This window comes from Stegostoma tigrinum, chromosome 45 (genome assembly GCF_030684315.1).
Source record: "Stegostoma tigrinum isolate sSteTig4 chromosome 45, sSteTig4.hap1, whole genome shotgun sequence".
In the NCBI taxonomy this organism is placed as follows: Eukaryota; Metazoa; Chordata; class Chondrichthyes; order Orectolobiformes; family Stegostomatidae; genus Stegostoma; species Stegostoma tigrinum.
In genome coordinates, this window is record NC_081398.1 from 13936525 (window position 1) to 13957784 (window position 21260).

The 21260-nt window shown below is 48.6% G+C and overlaps 1 protein-coding gene across 1 annotated transcript in view; it reads left to right on the forward strand.

Annotated features, from left to right (window-relative positions):
- The window catches only part of LOC125448682 (protein phosphatase inhibitor 2-like), a 100598-nt gene that overhangs the window by 6172 nt on the left and 73166 nt on the right, over nucleotides 1–21260 (forward strand). The window contains exons 4-7 of the mRNA XM_048524111.2: nucleotides 72–122; nucleotides 910–3217; nucleotides 10036–10143; nucleotides 17986–18009. Coding sequence (XP_048380068.1) covers nucleotides 3129–3217; nucleotides 10036–10143; nucleotides 17986–18009 — 221 coding nt within the window. The 5' untranslated portion in view covers nucleotides 72–122; nucleotides 910–3128. The remainder of the gene's footprint in view (nucleotides 1–71; nucleotides 123–909; nucleotides 3218–10035; nucleotides 10144–17985; nucleotides 18010–21260) is intronic.

A 21260-nucleotide genomic window follows, 5' to 3' on the forward strand; every position in this document is an offset into this window, starting at 1 on the left:
CTTAAACCTCTTCTATATTGAAATCATCTTGTATCTGACTTCCTAAATCCATTCTAACTTTTGATTTACAGTTTGGAATCTCATGAAATGTGAAAGCGATTTCTTGTCTGGCACCGTTGCAGGTAATGACATTTTTCTTTGCAATGTTCTGCCTCTCGGAGCCCACCGCCATCGTACCACCTCCTGTCCCATGAGTGTGTATGGCCAAGGCAAGGCTCAGAGTAACAATTTCAGTGTAGGAAGCAGCAAAGGTCTGACCTGTGGCCCAGCTGTGCCGACATCCACTGAAACAGATTCAAAGCTTCACCTTGTAGTTGATTGTTGAAGTCAGTAGTCACCATGCTGCATGATGTATGCTGTGAGGTTTTGCAGCATGTTTGACCAATTGTCAGACATGATCTCTTTTAAGCTGGTGGTATCCTAAGCCTCCTGATGTCTGTGACCCTGTAGAATGTTCAGTACTACACCAACGTGGAGGGTCAACCCCTATTTGAAACCATTGGAGGAACTGGGTTTTGCTGTACTTTCCTCAGGGCCTTCAGCTCTAAGAGCTTATTTTATAATCCAGTTCCGGCTGCCGGGTGGTCTAGGAGCTAAACTTTTTTTCATGATAGCTGTGTGAGCCTCCAGCTGGGGATGAGTGAATGGGGTCCCAGAAGCCCTTCTTCCATTGAACAGGCAAACTGAAGCAGTGAAACACACTTGGCCTGCAAGGCACTGTACTCAAATTTTACTCTACATCAGAATAACCTGTATTTATTCACTGAAAGGCTATCCGGATGTGTGTACCTACAATCTCTGCTGTACCTGTCCTGGGAGTGTTTGGGGGCCCTGCAAAGTGTAAGTTGATTTGTGATTTTCTGTGATTGTGAGCAGTGCTACATAAATCAATTGTTCTTTTCTTCACAGATTTTCCAGTCTTTGACTGGTGATACCAGGGCCTGATATTCTTAGAATCACTACAGTGCAAACAGGCCATTCTGCCCAACAAGTCCACACCAGCCATGTGCCCAGTAACCTACCCCCATAATTCTCCATTTCCCATGGATAACCCACCCAACTTGAACATTCCTGAACACTATCTGGCCAGTTTTAACACAGCCAATCCAGCTAACCTATATGTCTCTCGACTGAGGGGAATCCAGAGGAAATCTGTGCAGATGTCGGGAGAATGTGCAAGCTCCACACACAGTCGAACACTCCCAAATAAATTTGGACTCTTAGATGAAACTCTTGTTGTGGCATTTTTCAATATGTTGAATTGCCTGTTGATTAAAATCATTGACAGTTCTGTGTTTTGAATGAGAAACTTCCTTCAGAATGGTGGGTTTCTGACTGGTATTTCTCTCCGTCCTTCTACCCAGCCTGGCTCAATCTTGTTGGCATTTCAATCGGTGTTAATGGCCACCATCTTGATTGTGATCAGTATTTATCCCACAAGTAGAAGAAATGCTCTGGCTGTGATCTTGCTGACTCTGGTTATACAGCCTTTATTTTATAATGTTATGCTACCGAAGGATGTTCAGTTACATTTCCTGTGAATGTCTCCAGATTGCAACTGGAGAGTACAGTAAACATTAATTGGTTAGTCTACTTTAAGTCTTCAAATGGTCTAAAGGTTTAAAAGACAACCTACATTTTTAAAAATTGACTCTGCTGGTTGAGGAAATAGTTATACTGCACAAATGGCTGGTTCAATCCAACTTGTCTGTATCAACCAAGTATCCTAAATTGATCTAGCCCCAATTCCATATCCCTCTAAACTCGTCCTATTTGTGTAATCTTGAGATAGTGCGCCGGAGGAACACAGCAGGCCAAGCCAAGGGTCCAGACCCAAAACGTCAGCTTTCCTGCTCCTCTAATGTTACTTGGCCTGCTGTGTTCACCCAGCTCCTACACCTTGTTATCTCAAGGTTCTCCAATGTTGGCACTTCCCATTATCACTTGAAAACATTGTTGTCTAGTATTTTCTTTGTAATCACTCATTAATTTTGAATACACTACCCAGTGTGACAATGCCATAAATTGGTGAGTGCTCACCAATATGCTTTTGTTCAGACAGTGTGGAAGATTGATTGATTTAGATTCCCTACAGTGTGGAAATAGGCCCTTTGGCCCAACAAGTGCATATTGCCCTTTGAAGCATCCCACCCAGGCCCCTTCCCCCATAACCAACACACCCCTGAACACTGCAGGCAATTTAGCATACCTTTGGACTGTGGGAGACACACGGAGGATGTGCAAACTCGACACAGTCAGTCACCTGAAGCTGAAGTGCTAACCACTGTGCTGCCCCAAAAGTTAATTAGAAAATGATTTTGCCAAGATGCTGGGATCTTTTCCCCCTGTGACACCTTGACACATCAGAAGAGTCCATGGCCTAGTATGGGAGAGGTTAGACTAGAATTTCCTGAAACTGTAACAAGGTTTTCCAAAGTGGTAGGAGGCTGGACCCCCACTTGGGATGGCTTGCTGAAATTGTGGAATAACTGCATTCTTCTTCAGCAGGCCCTGCCTTCCCAATTTCAGAATCCTCTTAGAGGGGGCCATTAAAATCTTCAAGCTTCCTAGTGGGAAGAAGCAAGGGATGTTTGAGGGCAGACGGTTCTCAAAGTATGTCTGACTCCCACGTGATTCAGTTTTTTTTCACCAGTCTTTCTGGAGTTGAGAGGAACGATGCCCTTAAATGGGGAACCTTTTACAACAAGTAAGTTTGCTATCTCCTGAGGGAGTGGTTCATTCTGTCAGGCAAAAGCCTGTTCTGGGGTAGCTGTCCCTTTAAACTTTTGTTGCCATTGTTGGCCCAGCTCATGCCAGAAAGACATCACAATAGAGTTGACTCTGCCCACTATGATGTGTAGGAAGGGGTGCGGTCATGGTGTGGGCCACGCCCACCCACCTCCTTGCATGGGGGTCTTTGAGACCTCAGCAGTGGCGCAAAAGTGGGGGTCATGAGTGACCCTGAGAAGCCCATGGAAGCCTCTCAGACCCTGGGGAAGGACCTAAGCCTATACCCCTGAAATCCTCTCACCCAGAGAGACACCCCTCTCCCACTACCCTATTCCCCCCCCCCCCCCCCCAGCTCAGTCCCCACCCTTCCCCTGCACCCACCGCCCAAGACACAGACAATGGACCGTGGCAAACCGGTAAAAGGCATCCTTAAGAAGACCAGCAGCTCCAACCTTGCCAAGGGCCGAAAGTTTTCTGAAGAGGACAGGTGAGTTGGTGGTTGGGGGGGTTCAAGTCTCCTACCTCCTTCCGCAGTGGTATTAGTTTGGTGGAGTTACAAGCATGGCTGCTGAAGATGCAACAAGCCTGCTATCGCAATTGCCACCTTACATTGCTTTGCCTCCTGCCACTGATGGGCATAGGGGAAGATGGTCATGCCTGGAGAGGCAGAGTGGGCCAGAATGCCTGAGCGCAAGTGTCATGAAAAGTTGTAAAATCCGCATGGGTTCACTAACACTTTTTAGGGAAGGAAGATCTGCCACGTTCACCCAGTCTGACTGACATGTCACTCCAGATCCACAGCAATGCGAGTGACTCTTTGCTGTGGTCTGGCATAGCTAAGCAAAGCATGATCTGTTCCAGGGCAGTTAGGGATGGGTTACAAATGCCGGATTTGCCAATGTTGCCTATATCCCGTGAAAGAATGAGGAAAGCTGTTTTAAAACAAAACTACTTATGTTTGGAGCTTTGTGACCACAAGGACGTGCCTTCGAGTGAGAGCGTGCTGCTCGCTGCCCTTTTGTGAAGCTTAAAAGTGCCACTAATTGACTGAGAGATTGTTGCGCTATTGAGGTGTTGGCTTCTCAAAGAGATGTTAACTCGAAGCCCCTGTTGCCCACTCACATGGGTGGTTGTGAAAGATTCCTGTGGTGCTGGTTCTAAAAGGTGGTGTCCAAGACTAAGACAGGGTCTATGTGGAGACACTGCTCCCGTTCCTGAGTGATCGAGAACCAGGGGGCACAAGTTTAAAGCGAAAGAACCAAACTCACATGAAAAAAATAAATATTTTCACATAGCAAGTGGGTGAGGCCTTGAATGCAGGTGAAGTTATTTGAAAGCGATGGATATGCAGGGTTACAGCAAGACAAAGCAGGTAAATGGCACGAGGTGGAATGCAGATTAGGTGGGCCATGCAGATATGATGGGCTGAATGGCCTCATTCTGAGCTGCAACAATTCTATAAATGGTAGGGGAAGTTATCCCAAGTATGAATAGCCAATATTTATACCTCAACCAATATCAAAAAAAGAAGCATGATCTGTACATTTAAATAAAAACAGCAAAGCACTTTAGATACTTGAAATGTGAAACCAAACCAGAAAGTGGTGACAAAACTCAGCATATCTGACAATATCTGTGGAAAGAGAAACAGGTACCATGTTGAGTCCAGTGATAATTCATATTGCTGTGTTTGGGAGCTTGCTGAGTGAAATTGCTATGCATGACCCAAACTACACTTTCTCATTGGTGTAAAGCTTTCAGTGATGTTTTGAGACCAAGATTGGTGCTATAGAAATGCACATATCAATTTTTTTTTAAATGACATCAATGAACAATGCTGCCCAAAGGCAGTAAATGTGCATTCCCTCCCCTAAAAGGAAGGAATGGGCATAGCTGTGCTTCAGAGTTAGGTATCATTCTTCAGGCTAAAGGGATCAAAGGATATGGGGAGAAAACAGGATCAGTGTACTAATTTGAATTTGAAGGGCATCACCCACAGTCCCATCCTCCATCTAGTATTTCCCATGACTAGCTCATCCAACCTATGCACCTCTGGCCACACTATGGGAAATTTAACATGGCCAATCCACCTACCCTGCACATCTGGACCGTGGGAGGAAAGGGAGCCGCATCGACATGGGGAGAATGTGCAAACTCCACGCAGACAGTCATCCGAGGCTGGAATCAAACCCAGGCTCCTGACGCTGTGAGGCTGCAGTGCTAACCACTGAGCCACCGTGCCGCCCCAGCAACAGGACCCTGTTATTGCTGTACTGAAATCCCAACTTACTTTCGAATCACTTGCTGCACTTGTATTTAGTGACTCATGGACAAGGACACTCAGATCTCCTGGGCACCTGCACTTCCCAACCTCCCAATATTGAAGAACTATGCCGTCTTCTTTTATTCTACTGGGATAGCAAGATCTCAGTGGTGCAGGGGCCATTGACTGCTCCCATGAGGCGCACACATGTCAGAGAGGTAAGAGCATTCAATATGTGGTGTAGAGCTGGATGAACACAGCAAGGCCAAGCAGCATTAGAGGAGCGGGAAGGCTGACGTTTCGGGTCTAGATCCTTCTTTAGAAATACGTGCCAGCATTTTACCGGTGAATACCGTCAGCCCGAGTCATTCAGCCTTTCCCAATGTTTACCAGTCACTGCACACTCACTCGAGGCGTGGCTGCTCAGAGATAAGGGATGCCCACTTTAACGTGTGGTCAATCACATTCTCTACCCCCACCCCAGTTTGGATGACCACATTCTCCACGACATTCTCAGAGTGCTAATATCCCAGCTGTGGCCTGTGAGTGGCAGGTTGATTGAAGCTGCTATTCACCAATACTGAAAGGGAGTGCCATACTATGCGTGGTGGCACAGTGCCCACCATAGCCGAAAAGCTGGAGGTGCATCCTGGCAATGAGAGTAGCCAGTGGTGCCGTGGGTATTTTTTTTAATGCAGTTTCTTTTTTATGTAGCATTACTGGCAAATTCCAATGGCACAATTCAGCAAATGAAGAGGTGGCACCGGTCAGTGTGTCTGCTGTCCTCACTGGGAACTTGGCAGATTACTCACTGTGAGACCCAGAAGCACAGAAAAAATCAGATTACTGTACAAAATTTTGGTGTATAATGTAACCATGTGTGACTGACTATAAATGACCTGGCATCATATGTGTGAAAACATTTGAATATTTTATGAAATAATGCAATTGTATATTAATGGTAAAATTTTACAGTTAATAAGATGTAATAGCATTTTGGTTCCAGTAATATTTTTGTATCTGAATCAACAAATTGTACGACTCCAGAGGTTTGAGCCCAAAGTACAGCTGACCCTTGTAGACCAGGTAATGCAGCACCATTTATTTTTTATTCATAGAACATTGAACATTACAGCGGGGTGCAGGCCCTTCGGCCCTCGATGTTGCGCCGACCTGTAAAACCAAACTGAAGCCCATCTAACCTACACTATTCCATTATTATCCAGTCATAGGATGTAGAGATCACTGGCCAGGCCAGTATCTATTGCCCATCTCTGATTGCCCAGAGGGCAGTTGTAAGTCAACTACTTGTAGGCCACAGACAAGTAAAGATGGCAGATTTCCTTCCCTGAAAAATATTAATGAACCAGATGGGTTTCCCCCCAACAGTTAGCAATGGTTTCATGGTCATCATTAGTCTGTTAATCTGCCACAATGGGATTTGAACTCAGGTCCCCAGAACATTAGTAGATTCACCAACTTTAGGTACATTTAAGTTGTCATTGGATAAGCATAGGGACGTACATGGAATAGTGCAGGTTAGATGGGCTTGAGATCGGTATGACAGGTCGGCACAACATCGAGGGCTGAAGGGCGTGTACTGTGCTGTAATGTTCTATGTTCTATTACCTGGGTCTCTGCTTTAATAGTCCAGTGATTATATCACTCGGACCGTCAGCACTGAGGGAGCGGTGCCCTGTCAGACGGTCAGTTCTGAGGGAGATCTGCGCTGTCGGGGTCATAACTGAGGGAGTGCTGCAGTGTTGGAGGACCAGTACTGAAGGAGCGCAGCACTGTCGGAGGGTCAGTGTTCAGGGAGTGCAGCACTGTCAGGGGGTCACTGCTCAGGGAGCGCAGCAGTGTCAGGGGGTCAGTGCTCAGGGAGCGCAGCACTGTCAGGGGGTCAGTGTTCAGGGAGCGCAGCACTGTCAGGGGGTCAGTGCTGAGGGAGCGCAGCACTGTCAGGGGGTCAGTGCTCAGGGAGCGCAGCACTGTCAGGGGGTCAGTGTTCAGGGAGCGCAGCACTGTCAGAGGGTCAGTGCTCAGGGAGCGCCGCACTGTCGGAGGGTCAGTGCTGAGGGAGTGCAGCACTGTCAGAGGGTCAGTGTTTAGGGAGCGCCGCACTGTCAGGGGGTCAGTGTTCAGGGAGCGCAGCACTGTCAGAGGGTCAGTGCTCAGGGAGCGCCGCACTGTCGGAGGGTCAGTGCTGAGGGAGCGCAGCACTGTCAGGGGGTCAGTGTTTAGGGAGCGCCGCACTGTCAGAGGGTCAGTGCTGAGGGAGTGCAGCACTGTCAGGGGGGTCAGTGCTGAGGGTGCGCAGCACTGTCAGAGGGTCAGTGCTCAGGGAGCACCGCACTGTCAGGGGGTCAGTGCTCAGGGACCGCAGCACTGTCAGAGGGTCAGTGCTCGGGCAGCGCAGCACTGTCAGAGGGTCAGTGCTCGGGGAGCGCTGCACTGTCAGAGGGTCAGTGCTCGGGGAGCGCAGCACTGTTAGGGGCTCAGTGCTCAGGGAGTGCAGCACTGTCAGAGGGTCAGTGCTCGGGGAGCGCTGCACTGTCAGGGGGTCAGTGCTCAGGGAGCGCAGCACTGTCAGAGGGTCAGTGCTGAGGGAGCGCAGCACTGTCAGAGGGGTCAGTGCTCAGGGAGCGCCGCGCTGTCGGGGGGTCAGTGCTGAGGGAGCGCAGCACTGTCAGAGGGTCAGTGCTGAGGGAGCGCAGCACTGTCAGAGGGGTCAGTGCTCGGGGAGCGCTGCACTGTCAGGGGGTCAGTGCTCAGGGAGCGCAGAAATGTCAGAGGGTCAGTGCTCAGGGAGCGCAGCACTGTCAGAGGGTCAGTGCTGAGGGAGCGCAGAACTGTCAGAGGGTCAGTGCTGAGGGAGCGCAGCACTGTCAGAGGGTCAGTGCTCAGGGAGCGCAGCACTGTCAGAGGGTCAGTGCTCAGGGAGCGCAGCACTGTCAGAGGGTCAGTGCTGAGGGAGCGCAGCACTGTCAGAGGGTCAGTGCTCAGGGAGCGCAGCACTGTCAGAGGGTCAGTGCTCAGGGAGCGCAGCACTGTCAGGGGGTCAGTGCTGAGGGTGCGCAGCACTGTCAGAGGGTCAGTGCTCGGGGAGCACAGCACTGTTAGGGGGTCAGTGCTCAGGGAGCGCAGCACTGTCAGAGGGTCAGTGCCCGGGGAGCGCAGCAGTGTCGGAGGGTCAGTGCTCGGGGAGCGCAGCACTGTCAGAGGGTCAGTGCCCGGGGAGCGCAGCACTGTCAGAGGGTCAGTGCTCAGGGAGCGCAGCAGTGTCGGAGGGTCAGTGCTCGGGGAGCGCAGCACTGTCAGGGGGTCAGTGCTCAGGGAGCGCAGCACTGTCAGGGGGTCTGTGCTCAGTGAGCGCAGCAGTGTCAGGGGGTCAGTGCTCAGGGAGCGCAGCACTGTCAGGGGGTCAGTGCTCGGGGAGCGCAGCACTGTCAGGGGGTCAGTGCTCAGGGAGCGCAGCATTGTCAGAGGGTCAGTGCTGAGGGTGCGCAGCACTGTCAGAGGGTCAGTGCTCAGGGAGCGCAGCACTGTCAGAGGGGTCAGTGCTCAGGGAGCGCAGCACTGTCAGGGGGTCAGTGCTGAGGGAGTGCCGCACTGTCAGGAGGTCAGTGCTCAGGGAGCGCCACACTGTCTGGGGGTCAGTGCTGAGGGAGCGCCACACTGTCTGGGGGTCAGTGCTCAGGGAGCACAGCACTGTCAGAGGGTCAGTGCTCAGGGAGCGCAGCAGTGTCGGAGGGTCAGTGCTCAGGGAGCGCAGCAGTGTTGGAGGGTCAGTGCTCGGGGAGCGCAGCACTGTCAGGGGGTCAGTGCTGAGGGTGCGCAGCACTGTTAGGGGGTCAGTGCTCAGGGAGCGCAGCACTGTCAGAGGGTCAGTGCTCAGGGAGCGCAGCACTGTCAGGGGGTCAGTGCTCAGGGAGCGCCGCACTGTCGGCGGGGTCAGTACTGATGGAGCTCTGCCCTGTTAAAGGGTCAGTACTGAGCTAGCGCAGTGCTGTCGGTGGGTCAATACGGGGGATCCCTGCACTATTAAAGGGGCAGTACTGAGCTAACGCAATTCTTGTGGGTCAATACGGTGGGATCCCTAAGCTGTCGGTTGAAATGTTAACCTTTCAAAATGTCAAAGATCCCAAAGCTGCTAATGGCCAAAGTGCTTGGTCATTTCCCCCCTGGTGTCCTGAGGCCAACATGTGTCCATCAGCTAATACCAACTGGAGGGGAAAAGCGGCCATAATCTCACTGGGGTTTTGTGTGAAGTTGCTGCCTGTGTATTGGCTGCCCATAAAAGTATATTCCATTGGCTATAAAGTTCACTGGGATATCTCTAGGTGTGTCTGCCCGTGTCCTGGTCTACATTCCTCCTGGTCGTATCTTCTGGTTTGACTTAATCACACAACAGATTTTCAGGGATCTTTGCGTTGGGTGTAAGATGCCATCCTGGCTAGATTGAAGACCGTCTCCTTCTAAAATTAAACCACCACCAAATAACTCAGGCCTCTCATGAGAGTAACGTCATACAAGCAAGGCCCACCAGGCCCAGTACAAGGGAAAGAGGTGGGGGCTGGTTAACTTCAAATGGATTTGGAGGGAAAGGCTGTACCTCTCTGTGAAGACTTGGTGGTGAATGTAACAGAGCAGAGCCCTGTTTCATATCCCCTGACTCTCCAGTGCAGCTGTGAGTGTGGCCCACTGGAACACTTAACACTGTGATGGCTTCATTGCCCTTTACAGCGAGTGGTACAATATATGAAACTCCGTCCACTGGAAGCAGAGCAGACTGTCACCCATCAAGCGGTTATTTGTGGGATCTTACTGTGCACAAAGTCCCTGGACTGCTGGCAGCAAGTGCCCCTGCAGAGTGCATGTGGTGAGGTTGTGACAGATGTGTTTTAAACAGTGTGGGCGAGTTCTTGTGACATGGCCAGTTTCAAACATTCCAGGCACTGGGAATTTCCGGGTTTGTGGGCAGCAGGTGCGGTTGTTCAGAGTCATGTGTACTGACATTGCATTCTCCTGTCTAATTCCAGTCAAAAGAAATCTCAGTCCTGGGATGAAATGAACATATTGTCCACATACAAACCTCCAGGAAAGGACTATGGGCTCATGAGTATTAATGAACCTAAAACTCCTTACAGGTAATAGAGGCTCCACAGTGTAGAGCCTACTGCATGCCTAGAATATAGTGAATGTTTCTAGCTTCCATCTTCTGTTATTGATTCAAGCTGATGGTACCGCTGGGCAAGCCAGATCCTACAATTAAAACTGACTTAGAGTCACAGAGACCCCTCAGTTTAACCGGTCCACGCCAACCAGATATCCTAAATAAATCTAGTCCCATTGGTCAGCATTTGTCCCATATCCCCCTAAACCCTTCCTATTCATGTACCCATCCAGATGCCTTTGAAATGCTGTAACTGTACCAGCCTCCACCACTTCCTCTGGCACCTCGTTCCGTACACGCACCATCTCCTGAGTGAAAAAGTTGTTCCTTAGGTCCCTTTTAAATCTTTCACTTCTCACCTTAAACCTATGCCCCTCTAGTTTTGGACCCCCCCGCCAACCCTGGAGAAAAGATCCGTAAGGTCACCCCTCAGCTTCCGACCCTCCAGGGAAAATAGCCCCAGTCTATTCAACCTTTTCCTATAGCACAACCCTCCCACCTTGGCAACATGTTTGTGAGTCTTTTCTGAACTCTTTCAAGTTCAGCAACATCCTTCTTATAGTAAGGAAACCAGAATTGCATGCTGTATTCCAAAAGTGGCCTAACCAATAGCTGCAACATGACCTCCAACTCGTACACTCAATGCACTGACCAAGAAAGGCGAGCGTCCCAAACACCTTCTTCACTCTCCTGTCTACCTGCGTCTCCACTTTCACAGAACATGAACCTGCACTCCTAGGTCTCTTTGTTCAGCAGCACTCCCCAGGACCTTACCATTACAGATCTTGATATAAAATGCTACTTAGAAATAGAAAATAGAATGATCTAATACCCACAGAATATCCAAGTTGCAACCTGTCTCCCAACACTATATGCTGCAGAGGCTCCAGTCCAGAGAAATCACAGCTATCACATTTCTATTCAACCAACTTTTTGCAGCTTCCTTACAAGGGGCTGTGAGCAACTTGATGATTCCTCTTTTTAAATTTGAACCCCCCACCCTCTCTCTGTACGGAAGTAATCCCCCATAGCCCAGAATCATTTGACAAACTAAATGCGCTCTTACACTGTCTGCAAAGCCCTGCATCAATCCTAAACTAATTCCACTGCCCCACTTTCCCACTGTCTCCCCTTTGCTCTGTATCAGTCACAAAACTAATCCCACTGCCCAAATCCCTGAATAAATCCCAAAATATTCATTGCACTACATGCTCCTCATTGCTCCGCATCAATCCCACTTCCCACTCCCACCATCAATACCTAAACTAATCCTACTTCCCCACTCTTTCCTCATATCAATGGAATTTCCTGTATCAATCCCCAAACTAATCCCATTGCTCTGCTCCCTCCAGTGGGCCTGAATCAATCCCCAAATTAATCCACTCCCCACTATCTCCCACAGCCCTGTATCAATCCCAAACTATCCCATTACACCTGCTCCCACTTTGTAGCTCCATATCACTCCCAAACTAATTCCACTGCCCTGCTCTAATCCCGTAGCTCTGCAAGAATTCCCAAGCCAATCTGACTTTCCTACTCTCTCTCAATGGACCTGTATCAATTCCACAATATTCCTGCTGTAGAGCACATTCCCTGCAGCATCTTGTCTCATTGTCAAGGCACTCCCACTTAAACGCTCTCTCCCTATAGCCCTGTAATCAATCCCAATTTAATACCACTATTCTCCTTCCTTGTGCACCGTTATCAATCACAAACTGATCCCAGTATCATTCTCATTCACCATAGACCTGCATCAAACCCAAACTAATCTCGCAGCCCTAATCCCTCCCAAGGCTCTGTAGCAATCCCCACACTAATTCCATTGCCCTTTTCATCCCAGTCCACAATTAATCCCCAGATTAATTGTGGACTGGGATGAAAAGGGCAATGGAATTAGTGTGGGGTTTGCTACAATGCCCTGCTCTCTCCCACAACCTTGTGTAAATTCTCTCCCCACAACCCTGCATTAATCCCAAATCCATCCTACTGCACCACTCTCTCCCAAAACCCTCTATGAATCTCAAAACAAACCCTATTGCTCTCCTCACTCTGCGTAGCCCTCTATCAATCACCACACTAATCCTACTGTCTCACTTTCTCCCCATGGCCTTGTATCAATCTCCAAAATAGTCTGAATTCTCTAGATTCTCTCAATGGACTTATATCAATCTCACAATTTCACTGTAGAGCTCAGTCCTCACAGCCTCTCCCTGTACCATTGCCACATTATATCCCCCTGAACATTCCCTGTAACCCTGCATCAAAACCAATCTAATTGCACTGCCCCATTTTCTCCACATCCCCTGCATCAATACAAACTGATCCCAGTATCACTCACTCCCAATTGCCTCGTATCGTTACAAACTACTCCCAATGCCCACCTCTCTCCCAGTGACTCCATCAGTGATTCCTACTGTAGGCACGTTTTCCTCGGCCTCTCCCTGTACAGTGTCAAATTATCACCATGTGAACTCTCTCTCTGACAACGCTGCACTAGTCCCAATCTAATGTCACTGCCCCACTCTCTCCTCCTAGCCTGTGTCAATCCCAAACTTATCCCAGTATCACACTCACTACCCATAGGCCTGTATCAATCCCAAACCACTCCCGCTGCCCATCTCTCTTCCCATAGCTCTGGAAAATCCCCAAACGTATCCTACTTTCCCAACATCTTCCCATTGCCTTGTCTCAGTTATAGAGTAACACAGCATGGAAACAGGCTCTTCAGCCCAAACTGGTCCATCCTGACCATGGTGCCCACTCAGCTAGTTCTAATGGCCTGCATTTGGTCCATGTCCTTTGAAATCAATCACATCCATGTACCTATCCAAATTTTTTTTATATGTTGCGACTGTATCTACCTCAACCACTTTCTCCAGCAGCCCATTCCATGTACATATCACTCTCTCTGTGTGAAGAAGTTGCCCCTCAGGTCCTCCCCTCTCACCTTAAACTTATGCCCTGTAGTTTTCAATTCCCCGTCTCTGGGATTTTATGTACCTCAATAAAGTCACCCCTCATTGTCCTACGTTCCAAGGAATAATGTCCTATCCTGGCTAACCTCTCCCTATAACTCAGGTCTACTACTTCTGGTAACGTGCTCATAAATGGATTTGCAAACTGTGCACAATACTCCGAGTGCGGCCTCACTAACAACTGACACAGCTGTAACATAACATCCCAACTCCTATACTCATTGCCTCGACCGATGACAGCCAGCATTGCTAAATGCCCTGTTCCTGCCCACCTGTGACACCGCTTTCAATGAACTATGTACTTGTACTCCTAGGTCCCTCTGTTCCACAGGACCTTACCATTTTCTGTGTAAGTCCTACCTTGGTTTGGCTTTCCAAAGTGCAACACCTCACACTTATCTATTGAATTGCACTTGCCAATCCTCAGCCCACTTCCCTGTCTGACCTAGATTCCTCTGTAATTTTTGATAACCTTCTTCGCTATGAACAGTACGTCCTCATTTTGTATCATCCACAAACTTACTAATCATGCTTTATACATTCACATCCAGATTATTTATGTAAAGTTTATGTCTCAGTCACAAATTAATCCCACTGCCCCAATACCAGTTCCTAACCTACCCGACCGCACCACTCTCTATGCCCATAGCCCTGTACCAGTCCGTAAACTAAACCCAGCTGCCCAGTGGCCCTGTTATTCACACAATTTTCCTACTGTACAGCACTCTCCCCTCCAGTCTCTCCCCATACCATTGTCAATCTATCCCACTTTAACTCTCTGCTGCCTATAGCCCTGTATCAATCCCCAAACTACGCCCCCTACAGTTTGATATCACCTTAGCTTGTTTCAGCCCCCAGACTAACCCACTGTCCTGGTTTCTGCCAGTAGGTCTGTATCAAGCACAAACTAATCCCACTGTCCCGAAAGTGTTGTTTAAAGACTGTGGTAATTTTGTTTTTATGTGCTTTTGATTGTGGCCTATGACGGGAAAGCATTATTTTTCAAAACCAAGCATTTGTGAAATAGACTGCTGCCCTTTCTAAAAGGAAATTATTGGCACTCCTTCGAAGTAAATGCTCTAAACACTGTTGTTTTGCTGCGCCAGTGGAAGAGACTGGCTGCAGACCCACTGCACTTCTCACAATCTACTCTACCGCATCCACTGCTCACAGCCTGGTCTCCGCTTGGCTGGGGAGGCGAAGCGCCAGGGATGCAAATGAAGTGAGATCCAGCTGATAACAAGCAACAATTTGGATTGGCTGACAAAGGCCACATTGACTAACAACAACAATGTGATTGGCTCCAGGGCATTTGAACAGTTTGTGGCTATGAACGGTATGGAGTCACAGAATACCTACAGCACAGACAAGAGGGCATTCAGCCCATCCAGTCTGCACGACCCTCCAAAGAACATCCCTCCCACAACACCCCCCACCCTATCACTGTAACCTTGCATTAACTATGGCTAACCTAGCTAGCTTACACATCGAGAGTCATAGAGCCGTACAGCATTGAAACTGACCCTTCGGTCCAACTTGACCATGCCGACCAGATATCCTAAATTAATCTAGTCCCATTTTCCAATATCCCCCCAAACCCTTCCTATTCATTTACCCAGCTAGATGTCTTTTAAATGTTGTACTTATAACCAGCCTCCCATCTCCAGACACTGGCAATGTAGCACAGCCAATCCACACAACCTGCACATCTTTGGACTGGATATGGCCACAAGTTCTTCGGTTCCCTGGAATGGGTGGTAGTTTCTCACACTGCAGGGGATAAGGCTTGAAGCCTGTAGAAAGCCAGTCATGCCTGTGTCTTTCTGGGGCACGTGGAGCACTGCTTGGTCCCCTTAATATTCACCAACAATGTGATTGGCTCCAGGGCATTTGAACAGTTTGTATGGAGTCACAGAATACCTACAGACGGACAGAGGGCATTCAGCCCATCCAGTCTGCACGACCCTCCAAAGAACATCCTTTCATCTCTGACTCCTCCATTTCTTCCTCAACACTTCTGTTTCCATTTCTGGGGATAGGTTGGCCACCAATAACTGTTTCAAACCCACTGACTCCCACAGTTACTTGGACAGTACTTCATAGAATTCCTGCAGTGCAAATTGAGGCCATTCGACCAATTGAGTCTGCACTGACCCTCCGAAGAGCATCCCACCTAGACCCACACCCTCACCCCTGTCCCTGTAACTCCACATCTACCATGAATAATCCACCCTAGCCTGCACATCTTTGGACTGTGGGAGGAAACCGGAGCACCCGGAGGAAACCCACACAGACACAGGGAGAATGTGCAAACTCCACACAGACAGTTGCCCGAGGCTGGAATCGAACCCGGGTCCCTGGCGCTGTGAGGCTGCAGTGCTAACCTCTGAGCCACCATGCCAACTGCAAACCCTGTTTCCTGTAAAGAGTCGATTCCATTCTCCCAGTTTCTCTGTGTCTGTCTCATCTGGTCTGATAACGCCACCTTCCGCAGAGAGGCCTCAGGGATGTCCACTGTAATGTGCTCCAGTGTGAATAACCAGCTACAGTGGTTGATGGTGCCCTTAGCTGTGTTCAACCTACTTTTTGCTCCCACCCCTTCTCTACCCTCGATGATAGGATCCCCCTGGACCTCCCTCTCCTTTCCACCACAGGATCAGAAGCTGGCATCTTCACTGCCACTAACTGCAACCCCCACCCCAACCCCAGACACTATCCCGTCCCTTGGGCACATTTTACTGGAACCATTCCCTCCAGGATACTCCGACTGCACTCCCAACACTTCCTCATGCCCCAAGACACCTTTCCATGCAATCACGGTAAGTGCACACTTACCACATGTCCATCCTCCCTCCCTGCTATCCAAGGCTCCAGACACACCTTCCAGCGCTTTACCTGCACTTCCCACAATCTACTCTGCCGTATCCGCGGCTCCCAGCTTGGTCTCCGCTACGCTGGGGAGACAAAGCACCGGACCGGGTGACCACTTCACAGAACACCTTACATTCTGTCCACAAAAATCTGCCCGAGCTTCCAGTTGCCTGCAGCTTCAACACACTGCCATGTTCCCTGGCCAACCTGCCCATCTGGGGCCTGCTGCAGTGCTCAGCGCCAGCTGGAGGAACAGCGTCTCATTTTCTGCTTGGGGGACCCTGCAGCCTTCAAGACTCAACATCAATAATCTTAGAGCCTGAGCACCTTCTTCCATGTCCTTAACCCACCCCCACATGGCATTTCTTAGAATCCTTAGAATCCCCACAGTGTGGAAACAGTCCCTTCGGCCCAACTAGTCCACACTGACCCTCAGACCCATCCCCATATAACCCAACTGTCAGTACAGCCCACCCATTCTCACCTACTTATGGTCCCTAATATCAACTTTTCTTTCTTTCTGGCATACTACCATCTATACTTTTGTCTCCCTAGCAGTTGTTTTCTCGCTCTGGGCTCCATCTCCGCCTATCCGCTCACTCCTTACTCCCCCCGACCCTGTCTTCTGCACGTATACCTAGACACAGTCTTCTGCACATATACCTAGATACAGTCAGTTCTAAAGCATGGCCGAAATAATTGGGATGCTAGTGTAGCACTTGGATTTATAGAAAACAATCCCACCACAACAATTTTAATTTGGGAAGAAAATTGCCTCATGATGACCATGAAACGTTGGTCATTATAACCCATCTGGTTCACTAACGTCCTTCAGGGAAGGAAATCTGATGTCCTCAACTAGACTGACCCATGTGCGATTCCATCCGAACTACAGTGTGGTCAATACTTAAATGCCTTCTGAAATTGCTAAGGAAGCCAGTCAATAGTAACAATCGCTGAGAGGAAAAAGGAAATGAAACCAGATGAATTACCTGGCATCAGAAATGTTAATGGTGAACTCAGCCCTGTTGACCCAGTGAAGTGAACCTTAATAACTTCTGGAGCCAATCTGGGAGAGCTAACTCACAGACCACACAAGTATCAGCATCCCATAGTTATACTCACAGAATTGTATCTTGCAGACAAGGTGCCAGACACCATCATCACCAAGTCTAGACAAGTCCCATCCCACTGGCACACAGACCCAGCAGAGATGGCAGCTCAGGGCTATACAGTCAGGAGGACCCTGGACCCCATGGGATGGCATGACAGCAGGTCAGACGTCGAAATCACCTGCTGATTACCATGTCATCATTCCCCCCACCCCGGGCTGATGAATCAGTGCTCCTCCATGTTGAACAGAACTTGGTGGAAGCACTGAGGCTGGTGATGGTCTAGAGTGTACCCTGGGGTGGGGGATTTCAATTTCAACGGCGCAGGGAAGCGGTTCCAGTGTAGCACACTGGTAGCAAATCCTGGGCAGAGACCAACTCAGAGGAAGCAGTCCTGGAACTTTCCTTGGAGGGCTGATACAGAGTGGACTGGAGTGGGGACGGCTGTTGGGCAGGGGTCTGGCGCGGGCGGTCAGATCATGTGTGGAGCCTCTGCGCTGAGCCACTGCAATGTAATGTTTATCTGAAATTGCCTACCTGCAATAGTGTCCTATTTTAAAGTTAATTTTTAAACACTGTAAAGTAGTAAAATGACATTTATTCCATTGCTGTATTCAAAAATTGTACCGAGGTGCTGGTACCTGAGATGTTACCAGAAGGAGGCAGACGTTGTGAAAATTTCTCACAGTACTTCTGCAATGGACTACAGGTGTCAATGAAAGGAAATTCTGTTCATCTCAGCTTCAAAAAGGGCCCGACCAGGCCACAGCATTCTGAAGGAGTCAGTTTATTCACACAACCTCAAGAATGGCATCTCATCGTTACAGTTTGTGACTCAAAGTTCTCTTTTATCTCCAGAGTTAAGGCTACAATAACCACCAAGCACGGGAATCCCTGAATAAATAACATGAGGGGGAACGGATCCCAGATAACATGGGCAAATTACTCATCAGTATGGCTACAGCACCAGCACCTCATCACATTGGCATCCTGGTGTCAGGGCTTTGCAGAGATACATGCCCAGATGGCCCTTCAGGAAAGGCCAAGTGGTGGATGGAGACCGAAACCTTGGCTTTTAGTTGCACCGATCTGCACTTCTTGCAGGTCATTTGGAATCACCTGCAGAGCTGCTGAATTGAAGGATGTATAAGACACCTTTGCCCACCGAAGTGACCAGGAGGAAATTGGATTAGATTCCCCACAGTGTGGAAACAGGCCCTTCGGCCCAACAAGTCCACACCGCCCCTTGAGCATCCCACCCAGACCCATCCCCCTATAACCCTCACACCCCTGAACACTATGGGGCAATTTAGCATGGCCGACCCACCTAGCCTGCACATCATTGGACAGTAGAAGGAAACTGGAGCACCCGGAGGAAACCCACGCAGACACACGGAGAATGTGCAAACTCCACACAGACAGTCGCCCGAGGGTGGAATCGAACCTGGGTCCCTGGCGCTGTGAGGCTGCAGTGCTAAGCACTGAGTCACCGTGCCACAACAACTCATTGTCGGATGGGTAGAAAGAAGTTAACGGTCTTGCCTTCTGAGTGCCAAGAGGGTGAAAGCACAATCTATGCAAGAACAGGTTCTGCTCCTGAAAATCTGGAACCCAGTGGATGTTGTTGATGAAGGCCTGTTTGAGATTGAGACGGGCAAACAAGTTGAGAAAGAGCAGCATCCATGTTCAAATTGCCCCTGAGCTGGAAAAGCCTGAGAGATCTGCAACACTGGTGACATCACTAACCAGCAAGAGAAGGCCAGACGCTTCGTTGACAGGCGTTAATGCATTAACAAAGTTACCAACAAATTACACAACATTAACGACATCAGTCAAAGCCCCTGTAATGCTGGGAGCTACAGGCATAGCCTGTGTAGCATAACAATTCATCACTGATTCCAGTAGAGGCCAAATCTGCAAGATGGAGCCACAACATTCCCCCATCCCAAATGATGGGGAGGTGATGGCCCAGTGGTATTATCACAGGACTGTTAATCCAGAGGCCCAGGGAATGTTCTGGGGACCTGGGTTCGGAATCCCGCCACAGCAGATGGTGCAATTTGAATCCAATATAATATCTGGAATTAAGAGTCTAATGATGACCATGAATCCGTTGTTGGGAGAAAAACCCGTCTGGTTCACTAATGTCCTTTAGGGAAAGAAACTGCCATCCTTACCTGGTCTGGCCGACATGGGACTCCAGGCCCACAACAATGTGGTTGACTCTTAACTGCCCTCTGGACAATTAGGGATGGGCAACAAATGCTGGCCTGGTCAGCGACACCCTCATCCCATGAATTAATTTTAAAAAATGCACCAGTTGATATTCTCGGTAAATGAAAACAGGTATTAAAAGGCATGTTAAATTATAAAAGTCAATTGACAACCCTCTTTGTTTCGACAACTTTAAAAAATTAATGATTGACATGGTTTTATTATGTGCTTATCGTATTTTGTTATTTAACATTACTAATGAAGTTGTGTTATCAAATGTTATGTTTTACATTATGACCAGGAGTCAGTTTTGCTTTTCCTGATACATATTAATGATCTAGATCTTGGTGTGCAGGGCACAAGTTCACAGATGATCCAACATTTGGGAATACTGTAATGGAGTAGGGCAGTGAGGAACTTCGAAGATATTTTGACAAGTTGGTGGGACGGATGGACAGCTGGCACCTGAGGTTCAATGTGGTGAGGACACACTTTGATGCAAAGAACATAGAAAGGCAGTATAAGCTAAAAGGAGCTGTTTTAAGAAACAGTGTAGGAACTCCATGCAGGAGCAGAGAGACTCGGGGGTATGTGTGCATTACAGGTGGCAGGACACACTTAGTGTATTGCGTTCAATTTTGGCCGCCACATGACAGGGACGATGTGGAGGCTTTGGAAGGGGTGCAGAAGAGCTTTCCCAGGACGCTGCCTGGATTAGAGGGTATGAGTTACAAGAAGAAGGTAGAAAAACACAGGTTGTTTTCTCTGGAGGGGCAGAGGCTGAGGGGAAACGTGATAGAAGTTTGTAAAATTATGAGAAGCACAGACAGGGTTGATAGTCAGAATCTTTTTCCCAGAGTTGAAATATCCAAAACTGGAGGCCATGCATTTAAGGTGAGAGGGGGAAAGTTCAAAGGAGACACAAGGGGTAAGTTTTTTTTACGTAGAGAGTGGAAGGAGTCTGGAACGTGTTGCCGGGGTAGTGGTGGAGGCAGGCACAAAAAGGGCATTTGAGGGACTTTTAGATAAGCACATGAATATGTGAACAATGGAGGGATATGGGCCAGGGGCAGGCAGAAGGGATTTGTTTAATTTGACATCATGTTTGGCATAACATTGTGGGCTGAAGGGCCTGTTCCTGTGGTGTTCTGTTCTGTGTTCTATGGCCTATCTACTATGCTGTCTGACAATTAGAAATGGCTGTTAATAAAACACACAGTTTCCTTGGCTTCATTAACAGGGACATAGAGGACAGAAGGAGGGTCGTAATGCTGAACATGTCAAAGTCACTGATTAGACCTGAATTGGAGAACTGCTAACAGCTCTGGGCATCACACTATAGGCAGGACGAGAATATAGAAGGGTTTACCAGAATGGTTCCAACCCTTCAGCAATAAGGAGATGGTGGGAATATTTTCCTTGGAGAGGGGATGACTGAGAGGAAATTTGATAGACGTTTTCAAAATCCTGAGGTGTCTGGAATGGTTGGATTGGGAGAAACAGTTCTCACTTATAAAAAGATTGAAAACAAGAGGGAAAAAGTTGTTTTATTTGCAAAGTTGAGGAAAAAATATTTTCACTGAGCGAGTATTTCAGGTCTGGGGATACACTACCTGGATCAACTCACTCTTCCCTGCATTGAACTTCATCTGTACAGACCCTTTGGTCTAACTCATCCATGCGGACCAGATATCCTAAATTGGTCTAATCCCATTTGCCAGCATTTGGCCCATATCCCTCTAAACCCTTCCTGTGCATGTACCCATCCACTTGAATTTTAAATGTTGTAATTGTACCAGCTTCCGCCGCTCCACACACACAGCACCCTCTCTATGAACGAGTTACCCCTTGGGCCCCTTTTAAATCTTTCTCCTCTCACCTTAAACCTATGCCCCTCTAGTTTTGGACTCCCATTCCTG